Below are 12,687 nucleotides of genomic sequence, written 5' to 3' on the forward strand. Positions count from 1 at the left end.
ACTCAGCTTCAATTATGTTTTCCTTCGCCCCTTGAACTTTATAATTCTTATTGAATAGAAATAGGATGTTTTTTCTCCCATTACCTTCAGCAACAAAGGCTCTTTGCAAGGCTTCAGAGAAACTCACATTAAATTTGAGTTTGACAAGACTCCAACCAGTAGCACAGCTCCCTAAATACTCGTGCAGAGTTAACCGATCACAATTTGTCTACTACGGTAGCATCACATGCATGGGAATTTTACTCAGATATCGCTATCACAGATACTGTCTAGACTCAGAGGAAGCTTACAGCTGGGACTGAGTTTTGCTTCTTAACCTTCATAGGCAATATTTATTATCTTTACTGCATTACATGCTTGATAGGAATTTCTGATCTCCTGTTCCAAACAACTTAAGAAAATTCTGTTTGTCACTCATTAAGCAGATGTAGAAAACCACACAAAATTATTAATACCACATGGCTATGCAAACAGCAGTGAAAAATGGTTACCACATTTCCCTTAATAAGCAAGGCAGAGTCCTTCCAATTAACATTTTAATTAGAAAATTCACTTACCATGAAAGTGTCCTGCATTTTCTTAAAGGTTGAAACTCAGGCTCCTTTCAAATTCTTCCACAGCTTTTTTGACTGTGGTTGTATCGGAGATTAGATACCCAGCAGCAAAAAAAGGGAATTTAAGTGAATTATACCTGTAGCTGATAGTTCATTCTCTTTATTTTAAAACTTCAGGCACTCAGGCTTGTATTTCACCCATCACTTGTCCTTGGAGACTAAAGCAGCTTTGGGGGAGAAAGCAATTACCTGCTGTGAAAAGTCTAGTAGTTACAATTATGAATTAATAAAATGTCAAAGACATGTCTAATTTAGATACAGGGTTTTAAACTTTTTCGCTTAGTGAAATACTACAAAATATTCTCTAAAATCATTATATCCATCAGGTATCACCTTGACTGTGATACCAAATGCAAATTCAAACATTTATACAGCATATCTGAGCATGCATTAGAAATCAGCAATTGAAAATCTGTTTTGCTTACCTTGTCACCAATAACGGAATTACAGCACTAAACCACAATTCTTTTCTGAATACACTTGGTAGGTAGAACACTTCTGTCTCTAGGGTGAGAAGAGTTTAACATTCACAACTCTTAGTCTTTGTTTCCCTTCCTCCTGGTGCTCACAAGTATCACAGTCCCTAACAAAAACAACTCAACTTCCCTCCCCAGCCACCTTCGGTTACTGCTTAAAAAAGGAAGCACCTTTGAATCTTTAGTAGCAACAAACAAATTCCAAAGGAATAGCAAAAGCGAAGTCTAACCAAAGACAAACTTTTAACTGAAATCTTCTGACCAAACTAATCTTTGCCCAACAATGCACACTTTCTGGAACGATAGACTCCTAAATTGCAAATTCTTACGGCATATGCTGCCAGGTAAAGCCATACTGATCTTAACACTGTTTGACTTGTGATAAGCAGCACTGCACGATGGCAGAAAAGGGGACGAGATTAAACCCTTTATCACATAATCGTATACTCTGATAGCGTCCAGGTATCATTATCACAGGCCAAGCTTTTTATGATGAGTGCAACGCAAGCACAAACAAGTCTTGCACCTCAAATGCTGCTGAGCTGCACTCCTCATCCTTACAACAGGCATTAAAAAAATACTCGCATAGATCTTGCAAAAACAATTATGCAGATGACATGCAATATGTGCTAAATAAGAGACAAGAATCACACACGATCACCTAGGACTCAATCCTGGTGTAAATGCCTAGTGAAGAGCTTTTCTCCCCCACACTACCCAAGTCCTTGGCACACCAACGTGCTGCCGACAGACCCGGCAGCATCCCTCTCCTGCTTCCTGAGCTGATACAGCAGCTGTGTCCGGGGGAAGGAGGACAAGGTGCAAAATAAGAAGCCGTGGAGAAGATGCTTATGTCATCCAGCAAACAATTCCTGCACGTTCTACCCAGTCAGAAGCATTCTGCAGTCTCAGAAATCAAGTGCTATGTCTACAAAATCATAACCAAGCTGTGAGGGGAGATAGGGACAGAGAAGCTAACGGACAGCACCTCCACAGAAATCTCTAGACAAGCCAAACCCTCCTCTTCTGCCTTGGAGGCACCATCGCCAGTGACTTTTGTTGCAAAATCCAAGCTTGCATTACAAGCACGAGGACAAATTGTTTTGTCTCAGCCTTGAAGGAGAAAATTTAGCATTGCCTAATGCCTCTGCTGTTTTTAGAGAGGACCAAAAACTTGGGATTGTGTATCTTTAGGCAATTAAGTCCAAGATGGTATGCAATTAATCCCAATACTAAGTGAAAAAGAGGGAAAAAGAACAATTGGCTGTGGACAACTTTAGTGAATTCTTCATCATAAATTTATGAAGCATATTAAACTTCAATATTTTAAATTTTTCTTTCTTGCAGACTGTCTTAAAATGACATCTAACAAGATGAATGAGGACAAAGAAGCTGGCTTTAAAACAGAACTGGACAGATTTATGACCAACATTATACGGTACTTTTTAACTTCTGCAACAGGAAGCCAAGCTGGATGACCCAGGGACGTCTCTTCAGTCCTGATTCTCAGCACTGAGTTTGCTGGTAGGAAGCAGTTCTCTTCCTGAAGCACGTTTCCTACCAGTCTCTTTTGAAAGCAGCATCTGCCCAGAAGAGTATGAGGAAAATCAAGAATGGAGTGAAAAATGACAAAGTGGACAACTGCACTGAATCATGATGCAAAGCCAGAAGCATTCCCATACCTCACAAGCAGAGACTGCCTGCAGTACCTTTTCCAGAAGGCACCGGTAGTCCTGCGGGAAGATGAGCCAGGCTGAGCATGGCAAAGCAATATTCTCAAGCAGAACAGTCAGTGTCTACTCCAAAGGTAATGGATAATCACTGCCCTGCCAAATCCAGTTATTAGTATTGCACACATTAAGTTACATTTATTTTTATCTCCCTTTCATAACGGAATAATCTAAAAATTAGATTTGTGGCAAGCTTGTCTAGGTAACCTTCTTTTCGTTCCCCACCCAATTCAGCAAAGCATACACGGTCTCTTTGTAAAATAGAGATCAGATAACACCTGTAGAACAAACAAGACGTCTTTCCCTGACACACAGTCAAAGATCATTAAAAAGGAAGACTTCAGTGGTAATCTAGGTAAGATCACGTGAAAAGATAATGCTTTATCAAGACTGATACTATCTCAGTGTCTGGATAAATGGAAGTTCTGACACCAAAGCACTGTGAAATTTCATACTTACCACTTTACATCAACTCAAAATACAGTTTATATTAAGCTGGGCACCTCGTACATCTTACAGACTTTTAAACAAAAGTTTGTCAGTATTAAAACAAGAAGCTTCTAACCAGAAATAAGTCAATCTAAGCTTCTCTTCATTTCTTTATATGCTGAGAAAGATCAAAACAAGTGATTAGGACATTTCTTTGCTTCGTTAACAAATATACAAAGTTTTATTTTGTTTATTAGATTGGTTTTCTGTATGTTAACATTATTATATCAATTATAACCCACATTCACAGCAGAAATTTTCTAATACCATTTCGCAACACTAACTGCTGTATTAGAAATCCTTAAGAGAAACTCATCTTTAGCTACTCAGGTAACTTGATAATAAAGTGCAAAACCACAATAAAAGTTGACAGACATATGCCCCAGCTCATACTCTGCGGAAAATAAAGCTTGTAAGACCACTAGATATGGATTCACGGCACACAATAGTGTGACCTCAACACATCAGTTTTCAAGTTTTCCCATTACCAGACCTTGATTACAATGAATAGTTTTCCATTACTTTTAAAGGTAACAAAAGAGATCACAACAAAGTTGCAAATAAAACAAAACATATTGGCCAGACTACCTGAAGCTTAGCCCTATACTTGGTACCTTTTACCCAATAAAGGTTTTGGGAAGAACTGATGAATAAGAACAGTTCATTTCTTGATACCCTCTTTGATTTTAACTTCAAGGAATCAATTAGCAGGACATAACACAGCATCTCGTTTGGCACCCAAGTCATACACTTTTTCGTTTTTTACTACATCCGCAGACATAAACATGGTATCATTCAACCAATGATTGCCAACACTAGCTACTGTCCCTCTCAATCTAAGAAAACAGAAGAACCTCAGAATTTTATTGGAATTAAGTCCAAGTCACAAAGTGTCACCCCAGTTTTCATGTCTCTCCTTACAGCCACTGGTGCAGTCTCCCCAGTACCAAGCACTCTTTTCAAGACAAATGAAGCATCAGAAACTCTGGGTGCTTTTCCTTTCCTTTTCTTCTGACTAATTAGTTTTCATTAAGTCCTTCAGTGCTAAAATTTAAGATAACATCATCTGCAAGGAAGACTACTCAATCTTTTTACCTACAAAATTCAAAGATGCAAATTAAATATTACTTGTAACTTGGTCAAGATTGCCTCCTTAGTAGCTTTTAATATTGTTTCTCTTCTACCACTTCCCAAGAAGTGAGTTTATAGCATGCCAAGCTTTAATAAACAACAAACAGTTTTAACTATAAATTGTATATGCACCCCTGTCATGTTACTAAGCTCAATTTGCTAGTAAACACAAAACACCATCAAAACAGACAACAGGCCGAACAGCAAGGTTTAAGGACCACATCCTGTTTATAGCTTCACATAACCAAGAAATTCACGACATACATTCCCAAGAACTCATTTTTACATAATACTCTCCTTCACATTGTTCTATTTCACTACAGTCAGTGCTTTCATGAAGGAAACATTTCCACGCACAGATATACAGCAGAACATCCAGTGCTAGTTTAGAGGGCTGCAGATAGCCTTTTCCCCTTTGCGATCATTTAAGCAGATAACCAAATTCAAAGACCCAGCTGTTGTACTCTGGATAAGGCACTTGCCCCAAATGAGCAATACAGCACCAGGTCAGCATGCAAGAAAAGCCTGCAAGTACCTTTCCTTCATCATTTATACCTGAACAAGGAACAGTTCTGTAGCAACTGTGCTCTTTCAGGCTGAAGTGATCCTCTTGCAACAGCTTATGCAGCTTTATAAACTACTTCACATTCTTCCCTAAAGTTAGTAGTTGTTATGGCCACATAAATATTTTGAAAACTTTCAGAGCTGTATTCTATAAAGATTCTATTTCAAAATAAACTCAAGGTGCACTTCAGAGGGGCATGCAAGATACTCATTAGAGCTTGTGAAATGCTACCATGAAATCACAATAGCAAAATTTATATCTGTCCATCCGCAGTTCTTAACCATCTACACAGGAAAGTTTTGTCAAATCGAGGTCTCACATGATTTCAATCCCTGAAAAAAACAGTTGCCTTATGGCATGCATAGTATAGACATCACTAGTGCTAGCTAGAAGAGTTCTATCTTCTCTCCTCCTCCCTCCCAAAAAGGTACCAATATAAAACCCAGTTATCTTAATATTTTAAATTCACCCTTTGCTGCATATTCAGCTGCATATATTTAAAGTAATCCTCTGCTCAAAACCTTGGAATAGTCTAGGAGTAGAAACCTGTTAACTTACCACCAACAGAAGATTAAGAAGTGAGATTTCGTTTCTATCAAAAACAAAAGCACATCTCACTTCTGGGGTTCTTTATTATTTTGTCAAAGGCATTTTAATAGAATTATTCTGGTATGCTGGTCTAGTATCAGATCACAGCCAAAAATCTCAGTTTTAAGGAAAAACCCTCACTTTATATCAACTTGAACTGCCAGTAGCTTTAAGCACCCACATAATTTTAATATTTCCATTTAATGAATGTTCTGCAGCTCTAGAAAGAGGAGTTATGCATTTTCGTTCACATACAAAAAGACAGTCTAACAGATGTAAACTATTTATTGAATATTTGCCACCAATATTGTTAAATACATAATCTTGCAGTTTTCCGCTTTCAAGTTAAAATGTCAGAAACAGAACACCAAATATTTACAATTCTTAAGGAATGTTACATAATGACACATTAAGGCGTAAATTCTTTTGGCTTATAATTCTGAAAAGAATGATAATAGCAAAAAGTGATGCAAAATCTTCATTGTGAGATTATGATTAAGCTACAATGTTTTACAAAAATATGGTGTAAGATGGCAATAATCCCATTCAAAATCCTGCATTAGGCCCCTCAAGAGGGGCTGATAATTTATACAGTCAAAACTTTAAAATTTACATATAAAGGTACCCTATCCACCATTGAAAAGTACAACTCTCCACATATACAGTTTTCAGGCCACAGTTTTGAAGGTCTGGAGTATCAAGTTGGTTTGATGAATTAGTCGGTTGGCACTTATGAACACATTTATTGCCCTGTTAAAAGAAAATGATGTTGCTTCAGACATTTTTAGAAACATGCCATTCAATAGATACAGCATTAAGTTTAGGCAACTAAATATACTGGCATCTAGGCTCTGCAAGCTGGAAGTATATTGATGGTTTATCATATCGTGATCTACCTGAAGCTTACTGCTGGCAAACAGGTAAGACTTATTTGCATAGCTAATCCTAGAAAGACTATGTTTATTAGCAGGAACTTAAAGACTTTAGCTCTCAATCATCATTGAGATTTCAATCACTTAATTCTGGGGTTTTAGCGAACTAAGAAAAAGAATAGAGCAGATGATCATTAAAACATTTGTTTTCAAAGCTGAACACTTCATCCCCTAGTAATTTCAGCATTTCCAGCTCTTTCCAAGAAAGACCAAGCATGCACGCATATGGAAGCAACATACTTATTTTGGTTATCTTTTTGTTAAGAAAGAGGTGCGGGGTCACTGAGTTTTTCAGCTCAGTAATGACATCTGTAAGCATGACTATTTTGTTTAGTGCTGTTACCTTCTGGTGGGAGGAGGGTATCTTACTCAACATGCAGTTCAGACAGATTTAAATTACTTCTGATTCCATAAGCATACGAAATACAAGCCTCACCTGGAATTTCCTGCAATACTGATAATACCTAACACACTTGAAGCTTATGCCCACAATATACAGCACAGCATTCACTTCACACAGGGCTAAACAAAGCTGGTCTCTTTCAGTATGGTTGGGGTGCATGCACAACACATCCAACGCTTTCCCCATTTTTTCAGTCAAATGGTTTTCTAATCAATTGAGACTGTTTAGACCTAGTTCATGTGAAAACTTATCTATAGATCTGTTCAGTAATCATAAAGCTACCAAGGTCTAAATTTCTCATTTTGGTACCATAACCAAATTTAGCCCCAATTTCAATTAAAGGATAAAAAAAAGAAATGCTTCTATAAGAGCAAGGTAGTATTCACAGCTGGTCTCAAGACTTCTCTCTCATTTAGTAATGCACCATCGCCCTGGGTGCTCTTAGTCTTTGCCAAGCTCAAAAAGACCAGACATGGAAGTTAGTTCTCATCTTTAGGACAGCAGCACACAGAACACTTTTGCAGGGTCAAAACCTGATGGGGACACACTCGTCATCTGAAACAGTCACTACAGTGAAATATACAGAAACAGTGACTTCAAAACCCAAGGTGAAGGCCTCAGAAAAGCCTCAGTTTGAAGGCTAAAATATTCACATACAAAAAGACCAATCAGCTGAGTAGTTTCAAATACTGTGAAGCGCTATAAGGAGCTATAAAGGAAGGACAATAAAAATGTAAATCAAAGAAAACACTGCACAGATGTTTAGTGTTTGCAAATGATATTTCAAATATGTAATTATTTTCAATAAAGCATTCCTAAATTTTTTGTCCTTGTATATATGCTGAGAAAAATCACAGGGCCATGAAATTCAACTTCACATATTCAAGTTCAAAGCTGATACCGCACATGGGTGTTGTATGGTAGTACATTTAACAAGCTTGCCTTTCCTCAAAGCCATTACAAAAGGAATAAAAGTATTTTAAAGCAGCCATTGTGGTTTGAGGACACAGGTGAAGAAAAAAAAAGTTAGGCAAGTCCTGAAGAAGGTAGCTTATGCCCCAAAGCTTCTCCTATTTTCCCCTGTCAGTCAACAGGGCCTTTTGTTATGCAGAATGTTAGTACAAAATCATACTTACTTTCCATCTTTAAAATAGGTTTTCAGAGTATCACTGAAACTTTTGGAGTATTTTACAAACTCTTTCTTTTGGTGTTCAAGTGCCTAAGAAAACAAAAACACCAGGAGCAGAGTCTTAGTTCACATATTGTTGGGTACAGTGAGAATCTCGAGGTCAAACTGATAAGAAAATTGGCTAACATTATGTTAGATATAGAAATTGACTTTTTCTTTGAAGATATGCAAAGAAATCGCCTTCCTCCACAAAACTGATGAGACCTACCATTCAACAATCCTGTTGTTAAAGTATTATGTCATTGACCAGTTTAGCCCTCCTACTCATCCTCTGATCAAAAGGATGTGCTTCCTCTTATACTGCTAAAAATATTGTATAAAAACAGTTATTGCACCTACCCGCCGGTTCTGGTATTGGTATTTTTTGAAGACATTATTTACTGTGTCAAGAAGTTCCTTTATTGCACTTGCGATGTCCCTATTTGGCAATAAAAAATAGTCGTAATTAGGATAGCTTAAGGATATTAAATGCTGGAATTCAGTCTCCTAGTAGTCAAAACAGCTAGACCACCGACACAGGAATTCAAACTAGGAATCAGCAAGTTAAGTTCAGCCTGGTAACATGGGGCTCTCGTTAAAAATCCTCAACTCTATCCACTCATCTATAAGTGGGGACCAGGCTCTTTTCCAATAGGAACAGTGTTGGTAGCATCTCCTACAGCATTTTAACATTCAGACCTAAATAAAAAGTTCGACTCCTCAATGTGCAGAAAAATACATAATACAGTACTTACTTGATTGTCTGAAGAAACCTCACTCTGTCATTGATCTCATCAGGAATCTTACTAAGAATCTGTTTAAGTGCTCGTGCCTTTTCATTAAGATCTTGGAATTCTGGTTCTGGTCTTTCAATCATATACTCTAACAAGAAGAACATTCAAAAATACCATTAGTTTTTCCTCAAGTCTCTAGTGACGGCTAAAAACACTACTTCACAAAATGCATCAGTATTGCCATGTTACCTTTGAAGGTGAACAGCACAAAAATAGCACTGAACAGCCCAGAAAACTGCAGTGAATATACTCCACATCAATTGAAACAGCGCAACAATAATCTTTATTATTACAAGTTAGAAAAAGAGCCCATCTTGAAGTGAGACGCTGAAGACACTACACTAATCTAATGCAGTATTAAAATAACTTAAAGCCTACTGTATACTCCCCTTCCCTGACAGTACAACTACTGCTTTTAATTTGAAGCAGAGAAAAGGAAGGTGACTACTATACTCCATATATGCTTTTTTCTGGTTGTTAGCAGTGCAAAACGTGAACTATGCACCCACATAAACATAGTTCTAAACGTTCATTTTCTTTCTTTCCTTTATTAGTCAAGTATGGTTTTTAGAGATTTCACTTCTCTGAAAGAGGTATTCAGAAAATACAAATATTCTTCTACCATGCTGAAAAAACCTGCTAAGAAACAAATAACCTCTTCTGAAAATAGGCAGAGAAATGCATGTTCCTAGTTAACCGTGTAATTAAAAACACACTTATTCAACATAAGACATAAGCTATTACCTTCTACATCATCAGCCGCCATACGCAGAAGAGACTCTGTGAAGTTCACATCCACACTTTTTTTCTCCAGAATTTTCATAATGATGTCCTGTGTAAGACCTGGATTTTCTTTTTCAGCCTGTACGGCAAAGAAAATTTTTATTCTTAAATATAGCAAGACCTTAATATTGCAAGCACAAAGGCAGATTTTCATGTAACTTGCTTCATATACTGCAGGAGTTTGCTAGAAACTTTAAAAGTCTAATGGCTTTAGACTAGCAGATTACATTGAAAGCCATTCCTCCACCACAACATCCCTTTTTCTTAAATTACATCAGTGATTTTGTATAAACAAGTTTTGCAACAAGCCTTTCCAGTCATTGCAATTTGAGTAAGAAAGTTTTTCATTAAATTCTATATTCTGTTATATTTTCATAAACACTAAGCTTTGAGACAAAGATATTGTATCCATTGGGATTTAATTCACTCAAACACAGATGCTACTCCCCGATCTTCCAAGTGGCACTTTATAAATGTGCCTCTTGAATCACATATGCTCAAACATCATCTTAGAATTGCTTTTTCAGAAAAAAACCCAACTTGATTGATGACATATCTAAGTAAAGCCAAGCTAGACTAATATTGGAGGTATTCACACTACCTGTGCTGCTATCAAAAAATCATGCTGTGTTGAATAAGAATGAGGGTGCATTTTTTTTTTGATGGCACTATCATTTCTCCCAATATCTCAGTTTTTCCATTATTTGTGTTCAGCTTAGCTCCTCACCACCATTCGTAAAACATTTAACTTGTACTAGTTAAGCTCTAGTTAAGACTGTCTGGGTACACTTAGATTTAAGTGTAGAAACAGGGAAGTATTACTTAGTTGCACAGCTCACATTAAGATCTGTCATGTCTACAATTATTTTTGATTAAAGAATTTCAAAAGATGACCGCTTCAATAAAGCAGTATAAAGGAATATCTGTATTTTCATTCTTTAGTAATAGAACAGAAAAATTAGAAGAATCTTTTTTTCCATTTACTGCTAAATGCAAATACAAACATTAGACTTATCCTCATCCACAAAAAATCCCATTGCCATTCATTTTGTAAACCATTTTCAAAGTCTGCTACATGACTATTTCTCATGAGCATCTATTCTACATAATCTTGTCATATTTAGACTAAGTTTATTATCTTATTACCTTCACTGACTGATTCCTCATTTAAGCTTTTGTATTACATGGACAAGACAAGATTCCGTTTGTTTAAAATCGCTCAGTATGCTTGTATCTTTCAGATTTCCACTCATAACATTTGCAGACATCTCAAACTTACAGTCCATGAAATTGTCCACTTTATTTTTAGACTACTGGATCAAGGAGGTAGTCTTCAAACGCAAAGACACAAGGAAAAAAGACAGCTGACTTTTTAGCTTCATCATATATGGTTCACCTTTTAAACAATCATTCTTCAATACAAGTTACTTCTCACCTTAATAAAAGCTGCTCTCAGTGTCTGAGCTGCAGACAGATTTACTCTTTCTAGCTGCAATAAAAGTTTAGAATTATTAGCAATTCTAATGTTATCAGAACAAAACAAGTCAAGTACACATGCCTTGCCTTATATAGGATAATGAAAAAGGGAACTGACAGAAGTATGCAAATTACTGGTCTCATTTGAGGGAGAGATACTATAAAGTTTAATTCCAAAGGAAAGACTTCCCCCCAAAATAAAAACATAAAAATCAAGCATGTCACTATGGACGTATTTTGCATTTATCCAGCATACAGCAGAAGTCTGACAGAGGCTTTTGAGAACATCTTGACAATCTCTGATGCTCACAGAAAATCAAATATCCTATTAAATTATAAACATTTGCAGTAAAATTAAAATGTATCAAGCTGTTCACAGGTACATGTTCAACTGTATGTTACTTCCTTCCATGGAAAGCCAGATCTAGCATTTTTGTGAAAATCCTTTGTTAAAGGTAAGAAAAAAGATCAAGGCCAAGACAACTAGCAATCTTTAATGAGCATGGAATTGTATTCACGGAAAGAAGGGTAAAACAGAACATAGAAAGAAGATGGTGTTAGACACAAAGCTTTCCCAATCAAGACGAGCAACCTGTTACTATAATCATATTTCCCAATGTAAAGGGGATTATTACATTCTAAAGCAAACTGTAGCTTACCTCATTAAAGACAGGGTACATAACAGCATAGAGAGGCATGGAAACCATAGAAGTGGTCTCTGCTTCATTCTTCATCTCTTCCATTGTCATCCTCATTCAAAGACCCACTTCTCAAGGAAAACACTATAGAAGCAAAAAACTCCTCATTCACTGGAATGTTTCTTCTTTTCCCTCGTTGTGCAAGAATACTTGAAGAACTTGAAAAAATATATCGTCCTTAGGTTGTGCAAGAAAGAAAAACACACACAATTATGAATACTCATGACTGACAGGTTCTAAAAATTAAAAGGCACAGAACAACATTAGTTTGTTACTGCCTAGAAACTAAGAATTACTTATGACACCAGTTGAATAAATATGGAATGACTACTTCATGTAACTTCAAAACCCTAATTGAGATCTATTAAGTGAAAAGCTATTTTAAGGAGTAAGGTACTACTAAAAATGTTTTACTTCAGGAAAATTAATTCCATAAAAACTTGAAAGAAGTGATTTTATTTGATACGTATTACAAAAGTGTTGGCACCGCTCATAAGCAGCGGCGTAAGATTCCTGACAAGTGACAGAAAAAGCTTGAAAAGCATTACATGCTATAAACCCAAACCCCATACAGATGCATTCTGACAATTAACATTAAGACTACCTATAAATACTCAATATTTTTGCATACACATCAAACGGTGATTCTGCTGGGTATCAGTGCCTACTTTCTACCCATTTTTATTCTGAACACTACATCTTTGGCCTTATATAAGCAAAAGTCTTAAGTCGTGTTTCCACTGAGGGTGTGTCAACAGCTCTGTTAACTCAATGGAAAATTATTGTTCCAGTAACTGAACCTAGGTTTTGGAAGTCCTCCACCCAGTCCAGCTCATCATA

At 36.6% G+C, this 12,687-nt stretch overlaps 1 protein-coding gene across 1 annotated transcript; it reads right to left on the minus strand.

The window, feature by feature from the left end:
• Positions 1 to 5,864: 5,864 nt before the first annotated feature.
• Positions 5,865 to 12,031, minus strand: PDCD10 (programmed cell death 10). The gene is made up of 7 exons (XM_009697787.1): positions 11,809 to 12,031; positions 11,109 to 11,162; positions 9,635 to 9,752; positions 8,852 to 8,978; positions 8,457 to 8,535; positions 8,065 to 8,147; positions 5,865 to 6,343 (listed from the first exon to the last, which is right to left on the minus strand). The coding sequence occupies exons 1-7, from the start codon at positions 11,902 to 11,904 to the stop codon at positions 6,262 to 6,264; spliced, it is 639 nt and encodes a 212-aa protein (XP_009696089.1). The 5' UTR covers positions 11,905 to 12,031; the 3' UTR covers positions 5,865 to 6,261.
• Positions 12,032 to 12,687: the final 656 nt, after the last annotated feature.

This window comes from Cariama cristata, unplaced genomic scaffold (genome assembly GCF_000690535.1).
Source record: "Cariama cristata isolate BGI_N322 unplaced genomic scaffold, ASM69053v1 scaffold12173, whole genome shotgun sequence".
NCBI classification, from domain to species: domain Eukaryota; kingdom Metazoa; phylum Chordata; class Aves; order Cariamiformes; family Cariamidae; genus Cariama; species Cariama cristata.

Coding starts and splice junctions, on each gene's coding strand:
- PDCD10 (XM_009697787.1), bottom strand. CDS start 11,904: ATGAGGATGACAATGGAAGAGATGAAGAATGAAGCAGAGACCACTTCT. Junction 8,979..9,634: donor GGCGGCTGATGATGTAGAAG/GTAATAGCTTAT, acceptor TCTTCTTGTTAG/AGTATATGATTGAAAGACCA. Junction 8,148..8,456: donor ACCAATACCAGAACCGGCGG/GTAGGTGCAATA, acceptor TTGTTTTCTTAG/GCACTTGAACACCAAAAGAA.